The 23904-nt window shown below is 58.3% G+C and overlaps 1 protein-coding gene across 1 annotated transcript; it reads right to left on the bottom strand.

The window, feature by feature from the left end:
• Nucleotides 1–17031: 17031 nt before the first annotated feature.
• LOC132334740 (maestro heat-like repeat-containing protein family member 6) lies at nt 17032–21325 on the bottom strand. The gene is made up of 11 exons (XM_059860845.1): nt 21200–21325; nt 20728–20875; nt 20057–20481; nt 19680–19794; nt 19383–19511; nt 19003–19179; nt 18740–18895; nt 18477–18578; nt 17973–18075; nt 17632–17688; nt 17032–17340 (listed from the first exon to the last, which is right to left on the bottom strand). Exons 3-11 carry the CDS (start codon nt 20155–20157, stop codon nt 17171–17173), a joined length of 1110 nt encoding a protein of 369 aa, XP_059716828.1. The 5' UTR covers nt 20158–20481; nt 20728–20875; nt 21200–21325; the 3' UTR covers nt 17032–17170.
• Nucleotides 21326–23904: the final 2579 nt, after the last annotated feature.

Genomic DNA, 23904 nt, shown 5'->3' on the forward strand with positions numbered 1-23904 from the left:
ACTGTTCTCATTTAAGACTAGGTTTCCCTGTGGTACACAACGGATTTCTCCATCTTTCTGCATTACCCACCAAGTGTAACCAGGTCCTCGAGCAAAAACAATTCCACAGATGGGTTTGTCTTTGCCTGAGGTGGGATTAATCCAGTCTTTCCTAAAATATCTTTCATGTGTACAACAGGGACTTTATCTCCATCCACTGTGTGCAAGGGTTCAGACTGGGCAGGACCAGCTCGATTGATGGACCCTCAGGTGTTGACCATCCAGGCGACTTTTGCTAAGTTCATTTCCTAAGTTCTTAAAGTCCCCCCCAGGTGCCTTCAGGGTAGTCCTAAGCAGTCCATTGCACCGTTCAACTTTCCCTGCAGCTGGTGCATGATAGGGGATATGATATATCCATTTAATACCATGTTCCCTGGCCCAGGGGTTGATAAGGCTGTTCTTGAAATGGGTCCCGTTGTTTGATTCAGTTTTCTCAGGGGTTCCATGTCTCCACAGGACTTGATTTTCCAGGCCCAGGATGGTGTTCCGGGCAGTGGCATGAGGCACAGGGTGGGTCTCCAACCACCCAGTGGTGGCTTCCACCATGGTCAGCACGTAGCACTTGCCTTGGCGTGTCTGGGGCAGTGTGATGTAGTCGATCTGCCAGGCCTCCCCATACTTGTACTTGGACCACTGCCCACCATACCACAGGGGCTTCACCCGCTGGGCCTGTTTGATGGCAGCACACGTCTCACAGTCATGGATAACCTGAGAAATACTGTCCATGGTTAGATCCACCCCTCAGTCTCGTGCCCTCATGTCATCTCTACCCTGATGACCTGAGGCATCATGGGCCCATCGAGCTAGGAACAGCTCCCCCTTGTGTTGCCAATCTAGGTCTGTCTTTGACACCTCTATTTTTGCTGCCTGATTTACCTGTTCATTGTTTCAATGTTGCTCATTAGCCTGACTCTTGGGGACATGGGCATCTACATGGCAGACTTTCACATGTAGCTTCTCCAACGGAGTTGCAATGTCTTTCCATTCATCAGCAGCCCAGATTGGTTTTCCCCTACGCTGCCAGTTGGCCTTTTTCACCTTTCCAGCCAGTCCCACAGGGCACTGGCTACCATCCATAAATCAGTGTAAAGGTAGAGCTTTGGCCACTTCTCTCTGTCCAGGGCCAGCTGAAAAGCCTTGAGTTCAGCAAGTTGACTTGATCCACCTTCTCCTTCGGTAGCTTGAGTGACCTGTCGTGTGGGGCTCCATACGGCTGCTTTCCACTTCCGGTTCATCCCTAGGATACGACAGGAACTGTCTGTGAAAAGAGCATAGCGTGTTTCCTCTGCTGGTAGATGGTTGTATGGTGGAGCTTCTTTAGCACATGTCACTTGCTCTTGTTCCTCTTTATCAGTGAGATCAGAGTTTTCACCTTCTGGCCAGTTTGTAATTATCTCCAAAATCCCAGGGCGATTCAGGTTTCCAATACGGGCGCGCTGTGTGATGAGGGCAATCCATTTACTCCATGTAGCATCAGTGGCGTGGTGGGTGGTGGGAGCCTTTCTCTTAAACATCCACCCCAGCACTGGTAGTCAGGGTGCCTGGAGGAGTTGTGCTTCCCTGCCAATCACCTCTGAGGCATCTTGAACTCCTTCATAGGCAGCCAAGATTTCCTTCTCTGTGGGAGTGTAGTTGGCTTCGGACCCTCTGTAGCTTCAACTCCAAAATCCCAGTGGTCGATGCCGAGTCTCCCCAAGCACCTTCTGGCAAAGGCTCCAGGACAAACCATTGTTCCCGGCTGCAGAGTAGAGCACGTGCTTCACCTCTGGTCCCGTCCTGACTGGGCCAAGGGCAACTGCATGAGCGATCTCCTGCTTGATCTGGGCAAAAGCTTGCTGCAGCTTAGGGCCCCAGTGGAAATCATTCTTCTTGCAGGTGACCAGGTAAAGAAGGCTCACAATCTGGGTGTACTCAGGAGTATGCATTCTCCAAAAACCCATGGCACTGAAGAAAGTTTGTGTTTCCTTCTTGCTAGTTGGTGGAGACATTGCGGTGATCTTGTTGATTACCTCAGTGGGAATCTGATGCCGTCCGTCTTGCCACTTTACTCCCAGGAACTGGATATCTCGGGCAGGTCTCTTGACTTTGCTCTTCTTGATGGCGAAACTGGCTTCTAGCAGAACTGGATGATCCTCTCTGCTTTTTCAAATACTTCCATTGCCATGTTCCCCCACACAATGATGTCATCGATGTACTGCAGGTGTTCTGGGGCCTGACCCTTTTCCAGTGCAGTCTGGATCAGTCCATGGCAGATGGTGGGGCTGTGCTTCCACCCCTGGGGCAGTCGGTTCCAGGTGTACTGCACGCCCCTCCAGGTGAAAGCAAACTGAGGCCTGCATTCTGCTGCCAGAGGAATGGAGAAAAACACACTGGCAATATCAACAGTGGCGTACCACTTTGCTGCCTTGGACTCCAGCTCATACTGGAGTTCCAGCACGTCCGGCACAGCAGCACTCAGCAGTGGAGTCAATTTGTTCAAGGCATGATAGTCCACAGTCAATCTCCATTCCCTGTCAGACTTGCGCACAGGCCTGATGGGGCTGTTAAAGGGTGAGTGGGTTTTGCTGACCACCCCTTGGCTCTCCAGCTCACGGATCATTTTGTGGATGGCGATCACGGCATCTCGGTTCGTCTGATACTGATGGCTGTGCACTGTCGCAGTGGCAATTGGCACTTGTTGCCCTTCCACGTTCAGGAGACCTACTGCAGATGGGTTTTCTGACAGTCCAGGCAAAGTGTTCAACTGCTTAATATTTTCTGCCTCTACAGCAGCTATGCCAAAATCTCATATGAGTCCCTTTAGGTCTTTGTAATAGCCATCCCAGAGAAAGTCTATGCCCAGAACACACGGGGCCTCTGGGCCAGTCACAATAGGATGTTTCTTCCAGTCTTTCCCAGTCAGGCTCACCTCGGCTTCCAACAGGGTCAATTGCTGTGATTCCCCCCAGCACGCCAGCAAAGGAAACAGGTTCTGCTCCCACATATCCCAATGGTATCAGGGTACACTGCACACCAGTATCAACTGAGGCATGGTATTTTTCTGGTTCTGATGTGCCAGGGGCCATCGGATCCACACCATCCAGAAGATCCACTTCTCCCGTGCCTCTCCCTGGCTAGAGGCAGGGCCCCTCTAACCCTGGGTATTATTTCTTTCCTGGGCATACATGGCAGAGGTTCCTTGAAGGGGATCAGACAGATCATACTCAGCAGCTCGGTCATGGGAGAATGAGGCTACCTTCACTTTACTGGAGTTCCCTTGATTAGTGTTTCCCTCCTTGAGTTGACACACTCGTGCTGCCAGGACAGAAGTGGGTTTCTCATTCCACCTTCCCATGTCTCTGCCCCATGGTCCTGCAGAAAGAACCACAGGTCAGCCCGTGGGGTGTACCCTCTCTCTCTAGCTGGGGAACGTTGGGCTCTGACTTTGGGGCCTGTGACTCACACTGCTGCAATGTGGGAACTGTTCCTCCTCACCTCCTCCTTCATCTCCTCTCTGAGTTCTTGGAGCACAGCAGAGACATGAGCCTGCATTGGGCCATTGATCATACTTGAATAATTTCTAAGCTTGTTGCCAACAGAGCCCACTGTCTCTCAGTTGGTATCGGCATTAATTGTTTCAATTAAGGTGATGTATTGAGATGGCCCCAGATTTGCCAGACTCCCACACATTTGCCCTGTGCACCTGAACTTGTCAGGGTCATTTTCATACTGTCCATCCCTCCCAAGGAGACCTCCAATACTGCCACTTCTCTCAGCTGTTAGATACCCTCCTCCCCCCTCAGAGGGTCTTCCAGCACATTCTATGGTGGTGCTCCTGCATTCTCTCCCTGTGGACAAACCTCTCTCTGGCACTCATTAAAAGCCGCTCCCAGAGGGAAAAGGGAGCCTGGCTCCCTTACAAAAATCTGATTGATACCTGAGTCCTGGGTCAAGGGTCCCACATTCCTTGCCTCACCATCATCCAGTTGCACACCTGTACCAATAAGGTCCCAGACCCAAAATAGACAGGTTGTATAAGCCTCACATCCCCTTTGTACAATGACTTTGTGTAGATTACAGAGACTTTTGTACATCAGGGACTCAGTGATGATCTCAGCTGTTGTCTCTCCTGTGGGTTGTGAGGGCCCTCCTTTCTTATGCTCATCTGGGTGCTCTGGCTTCATCTTAGATCTCCTTGTTTCCACTGGGGCAACTGCTGCTGGCTGTGATTGCCTTTGCAGTTCAGCTGGAACCTGGACAGTTGTAACATCTGTGGGTTCCACTGCTGCACCATCAGACTCTCCCTCTTTGAGGCAGGGGAAGGGTTTTTCACCAGCTGTGGAAATGTACTCCTTCAGCATCTGGCCCATCTCTTTCACTAGAACCCCCACCCAACCTGGGTGGTTCATTTCTGAGATAGGCTGTGGGGCAGGGGCAGGCTCTGGGGCAGCAGCATCCCTTGTCTCTGGGGTAGGTGTCAGTGTGGTTATCCAGGTTAATCTTCCCTTATCTCTGAATGCTAAATGTAACAGGCCTATCAGCAACACCAACCACTGTATGGTATCTTTAGCATTTAGAGTGGATCTGAACCCTTTGAAAACTGGTGGGGCAGACCCAAAGAGCTGGGTGAAGGGCTGGGAGAAAATTTCCCCCAGTGTCATTTCCTCACAGTAAGTACCATTATTAAAGTAACCCAAAAACATACACTTAGTGTCTCATAGCTCTGAATCCATGTGCCTGCCTTCCAGAGGAAGTTAAAAATCCATTAATCCCTCACCTTATTAAGCCATAAAGCAAACTGGATAATAGCCACAGCAGCCTTAGCTATGGTGAGCCTGTGTTCCCAGGGATGGCCAGGCTGCTCCTGATGGGGCAGAAGGAAGAGCTCCAGGCCCTCTGTGAGGATGACTGAGGGCAGTGGGCTGACAGCAGGAGCTGGCTGGGTGAGCTGCAATCCCTGGGCAGGGAGCTGCAATCCCTGCCCCAGCTGTGGTGGGCTTCGCTCCTTGTGTGGACGCGGGGTCCTGTGGGCAGAGCACACAGAGATTTCAGGGATGTGGGCAGGGGGATTCATGGCCAGCACTTTGTATCTGATCCCCTTGGCCCCTCCTCTCTTGTGGCCATAGCAAGAGCTAGTAGGATGGCCCTGGCAGAAAGGTCTCCTTGGATTCCTGCACATCCAGGTTCTGACTGTGGCTCTGTTCCTGTCTCTTTCAGCCCTTCAAGGCCTGAGTGAAGACAACAGCCCCTCCTGCATAAGCATATTTGTTCAGGTGATGTTTGAGGGAAGAGCTGCAGAACTACCTTTATCTGCAGGCTCAGAAGAACCAGTGTCTCTTTAAGACCTCCAGATCTCTTGGAAGGTGAGACCACCTGGAGAGCAGAGGAGATCAGCTGGAGCTCCAGGCACAGCTGATGACTGGCACAGCTGAGCCTGTGGGAAGCTCCCATAGCTCCTGCCTTCTCTCTTGCTGTTGACAGCCCTCAGAACCTGCCCATCCCCTTTCTTCCCTCCCAGCTCATCCCTTTGCTTCGCCTTCCATTAATAAACAGTTTGGCTTCTTTGCTTTACCTGCATCTCTGTGGAGCTGGAGCGATGCAAATCCGGAGCCCTGGGACACACAGGCCCCTCCTGCCATTCTCTTCCACACCGTGTTTTGTGCACAGACACAGAGGAACGAGGGCAGATCAGGCTGGAAAGGTCCCTTTGCTGAAGGTCCAGTTCCACAACACTGTGGAGTTACAGATCTTGCTGAGCACCCTGGAGCCCCTGGACTTTGGAAGAGCAAACCTGAGGATGCTCTGAACCCAGCTGTGAGGGATTCCATGGCAAGCATCCATGGAGGGCAAAGGAGCTTGGAATGCTGGAAGGTTTCAAGAACAGCTTCCTGAAAGCACAGCAGTGCTCCATCCCTGCACAGGATCAGGAAGAGGGCAGAACCAGAGACCATCTGGGCTTAACAGAGAGCTTTGGGTGTGCCTAAGGGCAAATGAAGCAGCAGCATGGTGCCTGAGACTCGGAGGCGCGACCGTGCCAGTGCCTGGAGCGCTGTCAGGCAGTGCTGGGATCCCAGGTGTGGTTCTGGTCCCCACAACCAAGGAATGGCAGCCCCAGGCTCAGACCCAGTCAAAAGCCAAACAAGTGAGACCAGAGGGAGGGCACCTTTCCAGTTTCTCTTGGGCATGGCTGCAAAACAGCCCCTGCTGCTTCATCCTCTGCCTGTGTTTGGAGTGTGCTGGTGGCAGAGCCAGCCAGGTTGTGCTCTGCCTTCCAAAGCCTGTTGGGAGCCAGCATGAAAAGCTCTGCATGCACAGCTGAGAGTCCTGGAAGGTGCTGGCAAGAGCATCCTGCAGGAACAGGGCTCTGGGCTCTGGCTGGGAACAGCCTGGTTTTGCTGCTGTGACTGCAGGCAGGAGTTGAGGCAGGTGAAGAGGCAGTGGGCAGCTTGTGTTTGTAGAGGGCCTGGGGCTGCCCCTCTGAACCTCCACCTGGAAACACACTTGGGGGAATATGAGCTAGAGCTGGAGTGCCTGTCCTGAAAGGACCTGAAGTCATTCAGCCTTGCCAGCTTTTCTTAAGAGTGTATTGGTGTTCCCCAGGAAAGCTACACATTTGGGGAAATGCCTTTGGAGGAAAGGGGCTTGCTTCTCAAGGAAAGTGCTTCCCAGGGAGCTCCCAGTGAGGTGGGAAGGGTGATCCAGGAACCATAGGCCTGGCAGCCTGAGCTTGCCACTGAGGAAGGCCTTGGAGCAGATCCTCCTGAGTGCCATCCCACGGCATGTGCAGGGAACCAGGGGGTCTGCTGGAGGGTGGGAAAGCTCTGCGGAGGGACAGGGACAGCTGGGGGTCCTGGCGGGGTGTTGAGGGCTTCTGTGTTGGAGTTTGGGGGTGTTGGTGTTGGTGGGGTGTCCGGGAAGGAGCTGTCTGCAAGGTGAGAGGTCTAGGCTGGAATTTGAGTCAGATTTAAAGCAGCATCTGTGGTTTGGCACAGATTTGGTTACAGAGGGCAGAAAGACTATCTGTGACTATTCTTGTTCATCGTCCTGATTCTCCTGCAGGGAACAAGAGGGGAGAGCTGTACTTTACTGGCCACTTAGATATCTGTACCAGGGGGAGGATTAGCCCTTTTGCCATCTACTCATTTGTTTGGGCTACTATTGTAACACTGAGTGGACTTTAATTTCTTGAGAGCTTTTATTCTTTAAGAGAATTAGGATAAAATCATCCCTTCATAGAAAACCATTTGCAAAAAAAAGAACTGTCCTTTTTTTACCTCTGTGCAGTATTTTAAGTGACTCTCACTGGATTATGTTAAGGCAAGTTAGTTGCTGCTTTGAGACAGAAAGCAGAATTCCAACTCGTCACGTTCTCAGGCCATCCCAATGAAGTTGGGAAGTTTGCAACTTTTTGGAACTACTTGAGTTCAGCAACGGGAAGTAATGCTTTCCTGAAGTGAGGATTCTTAAATGCCAGATTCTTCTGTGCCTTTGCCATTAAGGTGTTTTTGTGCTGAAGGAAATGAGAAAATAATTTCAGCATGGAGTGAGAACTTCTGACCCAGACCAAGTGTTGCCAGCATTGTCTCCAGGTGCTCCTGCCAACAGCCCCTGCAGGAAGGAGCACAGTCCCCAGTGCCCATGGGCTTTGGCTCCCTCTGGCACAGAAGCCCCCCGGGGGCACAGGTCTCTGGGGCAGGAGATGGGCACCAGCGCTGCCAGGGCTCGGAGGGTGGTAGGTCTGCTTGGGCAGGGACTCTGCCACACCTGCTGATGTCAGCGCTCTCCGGGCCCCAGGGCTCAGAGAAGCATTCGTGCCCTGGCCCACACGTTCCATGTCCATGCCACACCCGTGGGTTTCGGATGACCACCAGCCAGGACGTGTCCCAAGGAGGCCGAGCCAGCTTCCCTGGAAGGCCCCGTGCCCTTCCCAGTGCAGCTGTGTTGGCAGCCCTGGAGGCTCCTTCTGCTGCCCTGAGCCCACATAGCAGGGCAGCATTTGCTGATGCTTTGAACCGCTCCTAAAGACCCTGTCGGGCTGTCTTAGACACTTGGGGTGAGAGATTCCTTCAACCTGGGCCACTTTGGGTGGGCTGGAGGCGGCCCCAGGGCAGGCGGCAATGTGTGCAGGGGCCCTTTATGACACGGTGCTGCGTGGGCACCGTGGCATAGAACAGGCGTCCAAGGGCCCTTTGTGACACGTGGTGACATAGGAGCTGGCAGTGACAAGAGCACACCACAGTGCTCAGAGCACACAACGGGACAGGACGGGACAGAGCGGTGCCGTGAGGAGCCCCCACACAGCGCGCTCGTTCCTGTCCAAACCGCAGCCTTTCCAAGGTGTTATTGCTGCAGCTGAGCTCGAGGCCTGACCACAGGACTTGGTGCCCTGTGGCCTTCCCGAGGCTTTTCTTCTGCAGGTGCCCTTGAGGGCAGAGCGTGGGACTTGGTGCCCCAGAGGCATCTCCCATCCCTGCTGCCAGTGCCCTCGAGGCCAGACCACAATCCTTGACAGGAGTCTCCTGTCCTTGTGGCAGGAGCCCTCGAGACCAGAGTGCAGGACTTGCTGTCCTGTAGCCTTTCTGAGGTTTCTTACTTGAAGGTGCCTTCCAGGCACCACTGCAGGACTTGCTGACTCTGAGCTTTTCTGAGGCATCTCTCCAGCAAGTAGCCACAAATCCACTCAGAGACATGGAGCAGAGACCCCTAAGAGTGCCCAAGCTGGCCTGGGTGGAGGAGGAGGAGGAGGAGAAGGAAGAAGACGCTGGAGCTGCTCCAGCACAGGAGACCAAAGAGGTGGTGCTGTTTGAGCTGCTGCAGGAGGGTGAGTGGCAGAGCTGGGCCACAGGGTTGGTGCCTGCAGCCAGCCTGGCAACATTGCATCCCATCCCATCCCATCCCATCCCATCCCATCCCCTGGGCCATGCCCATGGACAGGGGCCAGGCAAACACCCCACAGTGGCCGTGCTCCATCCCCTCAGGCATCCCAGGGCTGTCCCCGCGTGGGGAGCGCAGGGCTGGGCTGTGTTCTCCGGCCTCTCCCGCAGCCCCTCAGCTCTGGCTGCGCTCGTTCTTTGCCAGGTGCAGCCCTGGAGCGCACACAAGAGCAGGACCCCGCCCGTGGCCTCTTCCGCCGAACAGCGCAGGTACCTGCAGCCACCCCCACCTGGGCTGGGCCTGCTGTCACCTCACTTGGAGCATTCCATGCAACATCCCTGGCTTCTTGCCCTTCTCCTACAGCTGGTTTGCAAATTCATCAAGAGAATTCGGGAGGAAGAGACCAGCACCATGGGAACTGGGCTCAGAGCATACACGCACATCTTCAAAACCAAGACCAGTGCTGCCCTGCTGGATATGCTTGTAGAGGAGGGCTTTTCCAACCCAAAGCAAGTAAGCAGCCTGTGGCCAGGGTTTGATCCTCCCAGGAATTGCTTGGCCTCTCAAGCCACACCCACTGGTCACTGGAAGGCTTTGAGGCCATGGCAGTGTGGTGGGAAGGGAAGAACTTCTCTGGGGACCCTGGGGACATTCCTCCTTCTGGCAACTTTCCAAGTCTTCCTGTGCCTTCTCCAGGTGCCCGCCCTGGTCAGGTACATCCACCAGTGGCTCCTGGCCAATCAGTTTGCTGAGCACAGGCTGAACAGGACCCTGCTGGATCTCACCGAAGCACAGCCTGCTGATGTACTAATGACGCTGCTGCGTGTGGCCCCATCCTGTGACAGGTATGGGGCCCACCTGCCCAGAGAGCTCAGGGCTCCCCAGCCCATCAGCCTGTACAACTTGGCCCAGGTGTCTGACCAACAGAGAGTTCCAGGGCCCTCTGGCTACTCCCTTTGCCAGCCCTGGCATGTCACCTCCCATGCCTGCTGCCATGCTCCCTCCCTGCCCCTCAGGGGTCTGTCCCCACAGGGCTGGACTGCCTGGGTGCTGCCAGTGAGGGACAATGGGCAGAGGCAGAGCTGGAAGCTGGCTCAGATCCCCACTGCTGCCCAGGCCACCGTGCTGTGTCTGAGACCTCCCTGAGACGGAGCTCTAACCCCACAGAGCTGCCATGGCCATGTGGAAGACCATCATGTGCTCGCCCAGGACTGCGGAACCAGTGCTGCTGATCCTCCTGGATGTGCTGGGGAGCTGGCCAGAGCACAGCACGTGCACCTCTGATGGGGACGAAACGGGTGTCTTTGCCCTGGCTGTGAGTTTCTGACACTGGCCTTTGCTGGCCCCAAGGCCACCTCTCCAGCAGCTCTCCATCCTCCTTCCCCCACTGCATCTCCCTGCCTCAGGCGCTGGCCTCAAACCTGGCCCAGGGGCAGCTTCAGGCCCACCATGCCCCCTGCTCCCCCTGTGTCTCTCTGGGCCTCTTCCTGCCAAGCTTGGGCCCTGCCACACTGACACCTCGGCACTGAGCGCTGTCTCGGGTGGCTTTGTCCTTTCCAGGCAGCTGTGGTAATGTGGAAGATCCTCCAGGTGCCCTGTGTCCCACATGTGGTGACGGTGTATTTCCCCCGCCTCTTTGTGCATCTGCTCCTCCAAGTGCTCTTCAGCACTCTGGATATGCCAGAGGAGGTCATTACCTTCTGGAAGGGATGCCAGGAGCAACATGGCCTTGCCACCAGCCCAAACAGGTGCTCCATCCTACTCCTCCTGTCCCTGCCACGTGGCCTGGGAAGGAGCCAGTGCTCCCAGCGTGATCTGGGCTTTGCTCTGCACGCAGGTTTGCAGTGCAGACCCTGAAGTCCCTGCTCTGCCGAACGCAGCACGAGGATGTGGTGGTGGCAATGGAACACAATCGTGGCTGGGACATGCTGCTGTGTGCTGACACCCACCACTGTGCCATGAGTCTGCTGGGCAGGTGAGACCCCCTTCTCCCCACTGCCTCTGACATTTGTGCTCTGTGCCCAGGGAGCTCCACACAGATCCTGTGGTCATGGGCCAGAGGGTCTTGTCACCGAGGGATGGCCAAGCAGACTGGAAAAGGCTGGGAGAGGAGGGTGCCCACAAGGAGCCGCCTCCCAAATAGTCCAGGGCCACTTGCACAATGCTGGGGAAAGACCAGACCTGTGTGTGTCAGTCCTGGCGGAGGTTTGTGCTCCTGGCCCACAGTCTTGGTTACTTTTTCTCCTGCCAGGGAGATGTCCTGTGTCTCCATCCCCTTGTGTTCCCGGATCGCTCGCTACCTGCTCCGGCTGCTCAGCACACAGGAGCCACGCTGGGAGCTGCCTGCCCTGGCGTTCCTTGTGGAGGTGAGCCTGATGGCCAGCGCTGCCTCGCTCAGCTGCCTCCCAGCTCTCTGCTCTTTCAGAGCCACAGCTGCCTGGGATGGAGCCCGTGCCCTGTGCTGCTGCCTGGGCCCAGCCCTGTGTGGTTCCGGGCTTCTGCCGGCCGGGTCCGCTGTCACTGCCCTGTGCCTTTCAGGTCCTCGAGTGCCTGGACTTGAGTGAATGCAGTGCTAACAGAGTCCTGCAAATCTTGTCAAGGCAGCTGCGGAGGGAGTGCAGGGAGAGGCGTCGCCTGGCGCTCAGGGCCCTTCTTGATCTCACTGATGATCCCTCGATGGTGAGAAGGGGGCAGTGGCTGAGGCTGAGCTAGGGAATGCAGTCGCTTGGGCTTGGCTGGGCTTTGGGAGCTGGGGCAGCTGCTCCCAGCTCTCCTGCCTCCTGCTTCAGCTGCCCAAGTGCTTCGGGACAGGCCTTTGGCCTTCAGGCCCTGCGGCAGGAGGGTGGGGTTTCACAAATTTGTGTTCTGCACAGACCAAAAAAATGTGGAGCCTGACTGAAAGTCTTGTGGAGTTCCTGTGGGACACAGATGGTGAGATAGTTATCATGACAGTCATGCTACTCAGCTTTATCATCTTGGACAATGACATGCTGATGCCCAGCCCCATCACACTGCAGCTGGTTGAGGCACTCCTGCCACTCTTTGACCACGTAAGGCTCGCTGCCCCCAGCCACGGCCACTGGGTGCTACCCGGACAATTCATGCCCTGAGGATTTGCAGGCCTGTGTCAAGCTGAGCCCCATGCAGCCAATTCTGAGGTCTTTTTTTCTTCCTTTCATTCAGGACAATAGCCAGGTGCAGGTAATCTCCATACTGCTCTTCCGAACATTGGTGACTCATCCAGCAGAAAAGGCAAAAAAGGCCCTGAAGACACCCCTGTGCCAGAGCCTGCTGCCACTCTTCTTCCACTGCCATGATGAGAATCGTCTTGTGGCACAGGTGAGGACTCGTGGGCTGCTGCTGTCGCCCTGGCAGGGGGCTCGGCTGCCTCCTGCCCTGGTGCCTGCCAGGCTGCAGCCTCCTCCAGGCCTTGGCACAGGGACACGGGTCCTGCGCCCTGGGCTCTGGGGTCATCTCCTCGTCTCTGCTGCTCTCCAGGCTTCACGGGAAACGCTGCTTTGTGTGGCCAAGTTCCTGAAGAGGAGGGATCTTGAAAGACTGCTGAAGAACAAGAAGCTGTGGAAGTTCACAGAGTGCCTGGTAAGGACAGCCTGGAAGCCCCAGTCTCAGCCTGGAGAAGGCCCCCGAGGGCGGTGCTGAGAGTGCGGGGCGGGCAGCTGTGCCCCTGCCCGCTGCTGCACGCAGAGGCCGCACGGGCTCTTCTCCAGGCTCCCGTGGGCCCGAGCCGGGTGCCCGTGGAGCCCCGGCCCGGCGGAGCTGCGGGGCGGGCCGGCACCGCGGCTCCCCGGGCAGCAGCCGGCCCTCTGCCCCTCCCCTCGGGAGCCCGGCGCCAGCGGCTGCTGGCCGCGCCTCAGGGCTGTGCGGGCAGGGGAGGCCGGGGCTGGGCGTAGGCAGCGCCCGGCCGAGGGGCTGAGCCCGTGCCAACCCTTCCTTCCCTCCCGCCTCTCTCTCCAGCTGGCAGAGGACAGGAGCAGAGCTGCCGAGCACCTGCGCCGGGCCCTGCGCTACCTGCAGAGCCCACAGGAGCCCCTGCGAGAGGCGGCCATCAGGTTCATGGGTGAGCCACGAGCCCGGGTCCCTCCCCGGCCCGCCGCAGCTCGGCCCCAGCCCCGCCTGCTGCCCCGGCAGTGCCGGCCGGGCCCGGCGCCGTGGAGCCCCGGCTGGCCTGGGCGCTGCTGCCGCCCTCTGGCAGCCGAGCCCTTGGGCGGCAGCGTGCGGCCAGGGCCCGGGCTGAGCCCTGCCGGGCCAGCAGGCCGTGTGGCCACAGCGCCGGCAGCGCCGCCGGCAGGGAGCTGTGCCGCTGGGGCCGTGACAGGCTCTGTGTTCACAGGGATGGCTGGGCAGTACCTGAGGGGGAAGAAGGAAGAGCTCCAGCTGATCTGCACTGGTGAGTGAGGGCAGGGGGCTGGCAGTGGAGGCTGGTGGGGGCAGCTGCAAGCCCTGCCCCGGCTGCAGAGGGCTCTGCTCCCTGTGCGGACGAGGGGCAGCGTGGCCAGAGCACACAGAGATTTCAGGACCACGTGGGGGATTCGTGGCCAGCAGCTTCAGGCTGGTCCCGTTGTTCCCTGCTTCCTCCTGGCTATGCCTAGAGCCGGCTGGGATGGCCCTGGCAGGGGGCTCTCCTCGCGTCCCCAAAGATTTGGGATCTGACCATGGCTCTGTTGCTCTCTCTTTCAGCCCTTGAACACCTGACAGAGGACATCAGCAGTGCTGTGTCAGACATGGCACTTCAAACATTGTATGTCCTCCGGGCACTATATAGTGAGCAATATTCCATCTTCCAGAGGCTGCAAGATCAATTCTGCAGGGCATGGACGACACGGCCTCGTCTGTCGGGGCTCGGCTGGCTGCGCTGCTGGAGCTCTGCAGAGAGCTGAGCCCACAGGCTGTGTCTGCTGGAGCAACCTGAGCCAGCGGGAATTTTCTGTTTCTTTAAAATTGTTCTTTTATTCTTTTTGTTTTTTTTTCTTTAGTCTATGAATATAGAATGTGTTATAATACACAGACTCCCAGGAGTTTTCTTTTGCTGGCAAGGGTTTGCAGGGCATAGGGGAAGAGGGGGAAAAGGGTGCCTGGGCTCAGCCAACTGCCCAGACGTGCAGTGTAGCAGGGAAAATGGTCAAAAGGCGCTTGCCCTTTTTCTGGTTCTTCTGAAGCCTTTGTGCTGCTGACAGAGCAGCTGGGCAGGGGCCGGAGCTGCGGGGATCCCTGCGAGAGTGGTGCCTGGAGATGGCCACAAGCCCTGTGCCAGCCAGGAAGGGCCATCTGTGTCCTCCTGCCCGTGTGCTGCTGGCTGGATTGCTGAGGGCTCCGAGGTGCCTCTGGCTGGGGCTCCTCTGGAGCTGCTGTGGGGCTGTGGTGCTGCTGCCGGGCAGCTTGGCTGGGATGGGGAAGACCCTGAGGGGACAGAGCCACGATGGGATGAGGGGCTGGAGAAGCCCTGACAGGACACGGCAGTGGGAAGGCACGAGGGGGGATGTGTGAGGGAGTGGGTGGCTGTAACATTGGCAGGGGGAGGGAATGGGTTGGAGACAAAGAGACCACTCACCCCGATGTCCATGTGGCAAACAGAGAATGTTTATTCTCAAGCCCTTCCTTCTAAAGGGCCTTTGAAAAACCCAGTCTGGATAATTTCATTACTCTGATCTCTATGCCCTGTCAGATTCTGGCCAGTGAAATGCTGCAGCCTTGGCAGAGATGTGACTGGGTGAGGCCCCTCTCAGTCAAACCAGGGGCTGGTGCATTCACACAGTACCAGCCAGCCTGCACTGTGACACACGGCAACAGAGTGCAAGGCACCGCTCCGGGTGCTCCCCAGGAACCTCAGCTCTGGGAGCACTGTCTGCCCCAAGCTCCAGGGGCTGCAGTGAGAGCCAGGCTGGGCTCTGCCCTGGGGCCATCCTGCAGGGACAGCTGGAAACAGGGAGCATTCCCTTGCCACAAAGAGCCAAGCCAGGCCTGCAGGGCAGCTGCTCCAGCCTGGACTGCACTGTTGGTGCTGTGCTCTGGGCTGGGGCTCCCCGCACAGGGCACTGGACTGGTGTGCCAGAGGAGACAGAGAAGCTTCAGCTTCAGCCAAACTGAGGGGGGTGTGTGGGCTGGGAAGAGTGGGCTGGGGAGGCTCAAGGGGATTCACAGAGCTCATCCTGCTGAAAGGATGAGGAAAAGGGAATAGGAACTCAGCAGTGAGCAGAGCTGAGGGCTGGAGAGTGGCTCTGAATGACACTAAAATCCCACTGGACCTCTGAGACATTGCTGCTCCTCAGCCAGTCCCAGGATGAATTCCTAAGTCTGGGGCTCCCTCTTCCTTGTGGTGAGGGGGCACCAAGGAAGGCAACAGTGTGATAGAGACTGCAATGGGCTGGGAGCTCACTGCGGGAAGAGAGCAGTTGGGAAGTAAAAGGCAGGCAGTGGAGAGAACTGTTCAGAGAAGGGCTGAGCTACAGCTAGAGCAGGCTGCGAAATGTAATTTGGGGTCACCCCAGATTGATTTCATTCCAGAAGTTATTGAACAAGTTTTTTTTTTTTGGGGGGTGTCATGTTTTCCCTTGGAGGTGTACACTCTGCAAACTTGAGCTGTGTTGCCGAAATGCTCAAGCAAGTCTGTGCTACAGGTCACACCATTTCTTCTTTGGCTGATTCCAGCCCAGTGCTGAGCTCCAGCAGAGCCCTGGCAGAGCCCAGAGCAGCCTCAGCACCCACAGAGCCCAGCTGCAAGGAGAGACACCAGAAACTGCCTGTCACCTGAGGGCTCCTGTCCCCTTGTGCCAAGGCCTGCGGTGCCCAGGCCATGCTGGCTGTGCCCAGAGCTGCCCATCCCTACTGCCTTTGGGAGCAGAGCAGGAGGGCAGGACATGTGCCCAGCCTGCAGCCAGCCACGGCACATCCAGCCTTCAGCAGCTGCCCAGAGCCAAAAAGCAGCTGGGCAGCCAACTGAAGAATTCATTGCATCTGCCCCAGCAAAGGGGGAACCCTTCGTGCCTGGCCAGGCCATGCCATGCTCAGATCTGGGAGCATCCCCATGGCTGTGGACTCACCTGCAATTTGGGCATGGAGCCTGGCTTTGAAGAAGGTGCAAGAATCAAAGTCCATCATCTTCAGCTGGCCAGGCTGAGGAAGAGATTGTCATCCTTGAGGTTGTCCTTGGTGTCTCCAGCAGCAGCCCCACCAGGTACAGCTTCTCCAGGGGCTCCTTCTCTTTCCCTGGGGCCAGACCAGGCTGTCAGGGCTCTGCCCAGGGCCCCAGCCATCCATGAACCAGACAAACACAACCAGCGAGGATGGTGGCCACCAGTGCTTGCCACACCAGGTCTCCAGCTCAGCTCCAGCCCAAGAGCTGCCTATTCCCTTCTGCTGACCCCTGCTCAGAGCTACAGGCAGGACAAAACCAGTCTGGTATGCTTTGCCACTGATTGCCAAGAGATGTGTGGAGCTGTTACCTGCCAGGCCCCTGGATCCAACTGTGCACATGGATCTCTCCCATCTTCTAGGGCAGAGGAACACCCTGCACCCAAGGATGACAGAAAAGCTCTTCTAAGGATGGCCTGTCCAAGGATTGCATGGACAAACACCCCTTAATGATGTCCTGGCACTCTGGGGAGAGAAACCAGAAATCACCAGTCAGCCCAGCGTCTGATGGCCAATGCTGCGAGCGCTGCCCGTCTGGCTGTGGCCAGCAGCTCGGGTCCAAACACAAGCAGGTGCCTTCTGGGCAAGGGAATGGACTGGCATGGGCAGCGATTTTCCCTGGTGAACCTGGGAGGAAGCTGGGCAAGTGCAGAAGATTGGGATAACTCCGGCATGAGAGAACTTGAAGTGTGTCCCTGATGATGCTGCCAGCACTGAGAAGGAACGGCCAAGGCAAGCGCTGGGAGCAGACACATCCTGCTGCTTTCTGCTCTTTGATGGACACGGAACTCACTTGTTCCCCCAGCTCCAGAAGACTTGATGCAGAAACAAAAACGTTCCTGCAGGACCACCAAAGGCCAAGGGGCTTTTGGCCACTTTCCCTTCCACACCACTTCTGGGCAACTTGCTCAGAGGAAGAACTCTTTCTTCCCCTCTTCCCCATTGGCCTGAAGACACTCTGCACCAAGAGAAAGCTCCTGGACATCGGCGTATGACAACAGCAATTTAATGTTCCTATAGAGGGTGGGAAAGGAAGTGCTTGCAGAGGAGAGGTGTTCCCCACAGGTTCAGGTGGCCCCAGCAGACGCAGCCTCCCGGATCACTTCTCCACGGCGCCACAGCAGGACACTCAGCCACGGTAACACAGGAAAGGCCGCGACTTCCAGAGCTGGCGGAGTTGGTCTCGCATCTTCTGGAGTCCAGAGGAGGGAATGCTCTGTACAGCTAAATTGATGTACAGAGTTTGAAGTGCCAGGCATGAGACGGTAGGGCTGGTGTCATCCGTCATGTCCTGAAGGGCTGCAAGAGAGAGAAACAGAGCCACAGTCAGAGGGTGGATCTGCGGGGACCTGGGCAGAGCCTCCTGCCACGTCCATCCCACGCAGCTCCTGCCAGGGCCTGGAAGAAGCAGGACAGAAGAAGGACGAGCTGGCAGCTGCTGGCCAGGAATGTCCCCCAGGCCCCTGAAGAGTGTCTGTGTTGTGGCCATGCTGCCCTTGGTGCGCGCAGGTAGCGGAGCCGCCCACGGGCAGGCCAGGGAACGCAGCTGCCGGTGGCAGCCCCCGCTGAGAGCCTGCAGGCCTCACTCACCCATGCAGATGATCCGGAACTCTGGCTGCTGCCCTGTCAGGTAGCGCCCGGCGATCCCTTGGGAACACAGAGCGAGTCCTGCCTTCAGAGCCACAGCTGCCGCACACGGGTGCTGCCAGCCCTGAGGCCACACGCCCTGCTGGCCCGGCAGGGCTCAGCCCAGGCCCCTGGCACAGGCTGCCGCCCCAGGTCATGGCTGCCAGAGGGTGGCAGCGGTGCCGAGGCCAGCCAGGGCTGCAGCTGCCTGCGCCCGGCTCCTGCTGCCAGGGCAGAAGGCGGTGCTGGGGCCGAGCTGCGGCGGGCTGGGGCGGGGAGGGGAGAGAGCAGAGCTTGGGGCTCACCGATGAACCTGACGGCCGCCTCTCGCAGGGGCTCCTGTGGGCTCCGCAGGTATGGCAGGGCCTGGCGCAGGCGCTCGGCCGCACGGCTCCTATCCTCTCCCAGCTGCAGAGAGTGGCAGGGCACGGAGAGAAAGGGTTGATGAGAGCCCTGCCCCAGGGCCGGGTGCTCCCTACACCCTGCACTGCTCCCCCTGCCCACACAGCCCTGAGGCCTGGCCAACAGCCGCAGGCGCCAGGCTCGGGACGGGGCAGAGGACCCAGTGAGCCATGGTGCCGCCCCGCAGCAGAGCCCAGCTGGCTCGGGGCTCCATTGGCATGAGGCTCGGTCAGAGGAGCCTGGAGAAAAGCCCGCACGGCCCAGGAAAGGGAGTGGTGTGTGGGGCGCAGGCCGCTGCCCCTGCGTGGGGCACTGGGCAGGGGCCACAGCTGCCAGCCCCACAGACTGGGTGCCATGGGCAGGCGGCTTCTTCAGGGATTGGGCTGGGGATTCCAGGCCGTCCTTACCAAGCACTCGGCCAACCTCCACATCTGATCCGTCTTCAGCAGCTGCTTGAGATCCTTCCTCTTCAGGAACCTTACTGCAGAAAGCAGCGTTTCCCGAGAGGCCTGCAGAGCAGCAGAGACCCAGAGATGGCACCGCAGCCCAGGGCACAGGACCCGCATCTCTGTGCCGAGGCCAGCAAGAGGCTGGAGCCCGTCAGGTGCCAGGGGGTGGGCAGACAGCTGAGCCCCCTCCCACGGAGACACCAGAGGCCAGGAGGCCTCACCTGTGCCACACGCCCGTTCTCATCATGGCAGTGGAAGAAGAGCGGGAGCAGGCTCTCGCTCACATGCTTCTTCAGGGCCTTTTTGTCCTTTGCCACTACCAGCGTGATCACATCTTGGAAGAGGCGAATGGAGAGCAGCTGCACATGGCTGTTGTCCTGTGGGAAAGGAAGCAAAAGCCCTCTGCATCAGATGCTCCAGGTCCCGCTATGCCCTGGCCCAAGGCAGCATCCAAGTGCCCGTGGCTGGGGGCACAGAGCCTCACATTGTCAAAGAGGTGCCAGAGCGCCTCAGCCAGCTGCAGGGCGATGGGGCTGGCTATTGTGAGGTCTTTGTGCAGCAGCAGTAAGCTGAGCACAATGAGGGTCATCTCCACGATGTCTTCGTCCGCATCCCACAGTAGTTTCCCAAGGCTTTCAGTCAGGTTGAACATGCTTGGATCCTGTGTGCAAAACAAGGCTGGGCCACCCCACGCTGCTGCTGCAGGGCTCAGAGGCCGAAGGCCTGTCCCAGAGCACTCGGGCAGCTGAACAGTGACCTTGGAGAGCTGGGAGAGCACAGCTGCCAAAGCCCAGCTGAGCCCTAGGGGCTGCTTGCCCCAGCCCCATGCTGCCAGCACAGCTTCAGCTGCTGCCTCCTTCTCACCATCGAGGTGAGCACCACGAGGCCGCGGAGCACCACGCGACGCATCTCCGTGGACTCGCTCTGCAGCTGACTTGTCAAGATCTCCAGGACTTTTTCGCCACATTCGCTCAAGTCCAGGCAGTCCAGGACCTGAAAGGCACAGAGAGCAGGCGCAGAGGTGCCCAGGAGCTCAGAAGCACACAGGGCCGAGCCAAGACAGCAGCACAGGGCACGGGCACTGTCCCAGGCAGCTGCGGCTACCAGAGGGCAGAGGGGTGGGAGGCAGCTCAGCGAGGCAGCGATGGCCATGGGACTCACCTCCACCAGGAACGCCAGGGCGGGCAGTTCCCAGTCTGAAATGCCTTCGCTGAGCAGGTCAAAGAGGCAGGATGCCATGCCGCAACACCAGATGATGGAGACGCGGCGCATCTCCCTGGCGGGGAGAAAAAGGCACCATTGCCCCTGAGCCAGGTGGGCAAACCTCTCCCAGGGCTGACTCACAGAGGCCTGGTCTTCTCCCAAGCACCCAGGGGGTGCTTTGGGAGGCGGCTATTCCCGGGCACCCTCCTCTGCCAGCCTTTTCCAGTCTGCTCATCCCTCCCTTGGTGAAGAGGCCCTGCCGCCCATGACCACAGGGACTGTGTGGGGAGTTCTAGGCACAAAGGAGAGGGCTGGGGGGGAGAACGAGGTCTCACCTGGCCAGAAGACGCACTGCATAGTGGTGGGTGTCAGCACAGAGCAGCGTGTCCCAGGCACGCTTGCGTTCCATTGACACCACCACGTGCTCATAGCGCATTTGGCAGAGCAGGGCCTTCAGGGTCTGCAGTGCAAAGCTGTGTGCACAGCAAAGCCCAGGTCACGGTCGGGAGCCCTGGCTCCTGCCCTGGGGGCATGGGAGGGATGGGGAGACTGCGAGGACTGGCATGGAGCACCTGTTGGGGTTGGCGGCCAGGCCGTGTTCCTCCTGGCATCCCTTCCAGAAAGTCTCAACCTCTTCTGGCATCTCCTGCGTGCTGATGTAAGCTTGGAAGAGCAGACGCAGAAAGAGATTGGGGAAATACTCCAGCACGACAGGGGAGCGCCAGGTCAGATTGAAGACTCTCCACAGTGCCACGGTTGCCTGCAAGAAATAAAACACCCAGAGACAACGCTCAGTGCTGAGACATCCATGTGGCAGGGCTCCAGCATGCGAGGGAGAGGCCAGGGGGACACGGGCAGAGCAGCCGGCCTGGTGCCCCTGAACCCTGCCCCTAAGCCAGGTTTCAGCCCAGTGCCCGAGGCAGGGAGATGCAGCTGGGGGAGGACAGAGAGCTGGCTGCTTGAGAGGCGGCCTGGGGGCTGGCAAAGGCCGGTTCCAGAAACTCACAGCCAGGGCAAAGACTCCTGCATTGTCCCCATCAGAGGTGTACACGCTGTACACTGGCCAGGCGCTGAGCGCGTCGAGGAGTAACTGCAGCGCCGGCTCCGCAGTCCTGCTCGAGGACATGATGGTTCCCCACATGGTCGCGGCAGCTCTGTGGGGTCAGAACTCTGTGTCAGGGCAGTCTAGGCCACAGCCCCGTGGCCTGGGCAGCTGCAAGGGCCCACGCCGGCCCTCAGCCCTGGCTCTGCCCACTGCCCCGGGCTGGCAGCGGCCAGCCAGCCCACGTGGGTACAGGCCCTGAGGGGCAGGGAAGGAGCATGGCCCCAGGCTCAGGAGCTGATGTCCCAGCACTGTAAAACAGAGGAGCCAGAGGATCCTGGAACTCCCCGCCCCGTCTGGCAGTCAGCAGGGACAGGCTCTACTGGGTGACGGGCTGGTGAACCCTAAGCCCTCAAGGCACGTGGGGCTGCCCTACCTGTCACACGATGGGGCCCAGCGCAAGAGGGTGATCATCACGTCCGAGGGGTATTCCTCGGTCAGCTCCAGAAGGGCCTCGTCCAGCCTGTGCCCAGCAGACTCATTGGCCGTGAGCCACTGGTGGATGTGCCTCACCATGGCGGGCACCTGCAGAAGGCACGGGGAGACTCGGAGACCTGCCAGAGCAGCAACTTGCCCAGCTTCCCCTAAGAAGTGCTTCCCTTCCAACCACATTGGGCTGGGCCTCAAGAGCCGAGGGAGCCCGGCAGAGCTGGCTCGAGGTGCCACAGCAGTGCTGGGGCGATTGAGCCCTTGCCCCAGGCTGCTTACTTGCGTTGGATCGGAGACACCCTCCTCCACAAGCAAATCCAGCATGGCAGCACCGGTCTCAGCATTGAGGAACAGAAGCTCTGCCAAGAGGCCGGTGCCCACACCAGCGGTCTCTTCCTGCCAAAGGCACATGATGTAGTCACAGAGGGTCTGCAGGAGAAGGGCAGGAAGGGAGGGAGCATCCATGGAGCACTCCAAGCCTGGTGCTTGGCTGAGCAGTGACAGCAGGCCCAGCCCAGGTAGGGATGGCCACAGGTACCTGCGCTGTTCCGCAAAAGCGGCCAGGGGCGGCTTCCTGCTCTTGTGTCCGCTCCTCGGCTGCATCTGGCAGAGAGCGAGCACAGACAGGGCTGAGGGGCTGCAGGAGAGGCCGGAGAACAGAGCCCAGCCCTGCGCTCCCCAGGCAGGGAGAGCCTCGGCATGCCCCGGGGGATGGAGCACAGCTGCCAGATGATCCAGCCCAGCTTCTGTCTTATCCATGGGCATGTCCACAGGGATGGGATGGGGCCAAGCTGGCTGCAGGCTCCAGCCCTGCAGCCCAGCTCTGACACTCACCCTCCTGCAGCAGCTGGAACTGCTCCAGTTCTTCAGGCTGCTGTGCTGAGGGAGCTCCAGCCTCTTCCTCCTCCACCCAGGCAAGCTTGGTCATGCTGGGTGGTCTCTGCTCCATGTCACTCTTTGCAGTTATGAGTGCCTGCTGAAGCAGAGAGGCCTCGGAAGAGCTGAAGATGAGCAAGTGCTGCAGTCGTACCTAGAAGGCACCTGCAACAGAGGGGCCTTGGGAATGCTACAGGACAGTAAGTCCTGCAGTCTGTCCTCAAGGGCACCAGCAAGAGAGAAGTCTCTAGAAAGAAATAGGACTGAGAGTCCCGCAGTCTATCCTCGAGGGCACTGGCCGCAGGGATGGCAGACGCTTCGGAAATGCTCCACGTCACCGAGTCCCGCAGCCTGGCCTCGAGGTCACCCGCACAGAGAACGCCTCGGAAAAGCTCCGGGTCAGCAAGGAATGAGTTGGCTGTGTGGGGGCTCCTCACTGCACTGCTCTTTCCCGACCTGTCCTGTTGTGTGCACCGAGCACTGTGGCACGGCTGTGTCACTGTCAGCACATATATCACGACGTGTCACAAAGGGTCACCATGGAACACTCTCTCCCTTACCATCCCATGGTGACCACGGTGCACTGTGTCACAGAGAGCCCCAGGACACACCCCCACCCCACCCAAACTGCCCCAGCTTGCATGGAAGACCTTGCCCCAAGTGTTGAATACGCAGCTAGCAGGAACTTTAGGAACAGCCAAACAAGAAGCAGCTGCTCCTCTGCTCTGCCTGCTCAGGGCAGCAGAATGAGCCCCCATGGCTGCCAACGGAGCAGGGCAGGAAGGGCACCGGGGCCTTCCACTGGCCCTGCCACGGCCCCTTTGGGACCAGTCCCGGTGCTGGGGGGCCCGGCCCACTCACAGGGGTGTGACACAGACACGGGCAGGCATGCTGCTCAGTCCCCTGGGGCATGCTGCCATCAGGAGTCCCTGAGGAGGGGGTGGGCATTCAACTCCCTCTCGGAGGAATTGGTGGCAGCTCAGCTTGCCAAGTGCTTGCCACATCATCTTTATGTCCTACTCCATGCTGGACTGTTCTGTGTTCATCTTGCTCACCTCCTCATGGAGACCCTGACACAAACCCATGGCCTAGGACCCCTTATCCTTCCATTTGGAGCCCATCACACAGCCAGGTCAGCAGGGATGGATCCAGCACCTCCTGCCCAAGCCAGGCTCTGTGCTGGATCATGGAATCCCCTCTGAATGGCAAAGATCTGCTGCCCTCTGGCAGTCTGAAGTCATTCCCCTGTTTGTCCTGGCCCTCCAGACGCTTGTCCAAAGCCCCTCTCAGTCTCTCTTGGAAGCCCTTTAGGCACTAGAAGAGGCTCTAAGGTCTCCCTGGAGCCTTTCCTTCTCCAAGCTGACCACCCTCAGCTCTCACCCTTTCCTCACAGGAGAGGGCTCCAACCCTTGGAATATCTTCATGGTCTCCTCTGGATTTGGTCAAACAGCTCCATGTCCTTCCTGTGCTGAGACCCCAGGGCTGCAGGCAGCTCTGTGTCACAGCACATGTCGCAGTTGAGATGGCCACCATACACAGAGAATCACCACACAATATCAGAAAGCTCCAACCCACACACTGTAACACCTCACCTCTTTAGAAGGCTGCAAGCATCTGCCCTTCTTCTCCTTCAGCCCAACCTTTCATAGTCCTCCTGTTCATGCACTGCACCTGTGTGCCCTCTGCTCCCTTTGGTGGTTGGTCAGTGCCCCTGGGCACTCCAGAGCTCATTGCTGTCAGTGCTGCTCAGAGCTGTGCCCAGTGGGATGAGGCTGG

Source organism: Haemorhous mexicanus, chromosome 16 (assembly GCF_027477595.1).
Source record: "Haemorhous mexicanus isolate bHaeMex1 chromosome 16, bHaeMex1.pri, whole genome shotgun sequence".
NCBI classification, from domain to species: domain Eukaryota; kingdom Metazoa; phylum Chordata; class Aves; order Passeriformes; family Fringillidae; genus Haemorhous; species Haemorhous mexicanus.

Excerpts from the sequence above, each read along its gene's own strand:
- LOC132334740 (XM_059860845.1), bottom strand. The coding sequence starts at position 20,157 with ATGCGCTATGAGCACGTGGTGGTGTCAATGGAACGCAAGCGTGCCTGG. Across the intron at positions 18,076-18,476 it reads GGAGGTTGGCCGAGTGCTTG|CTGGGAGAGGATAGGAGCCG; the intron begins GTAAGGACGGCC and ends CACTCTCTGCAG. Across the intron at positions 17,689-17,972 it reads GGCGGCCGTCAGGTTCATCG|GGATCGCCGGGCGCTACCTG; the intron begins GTGAGCCCCAAG and ends TGTGTTCCCAAG.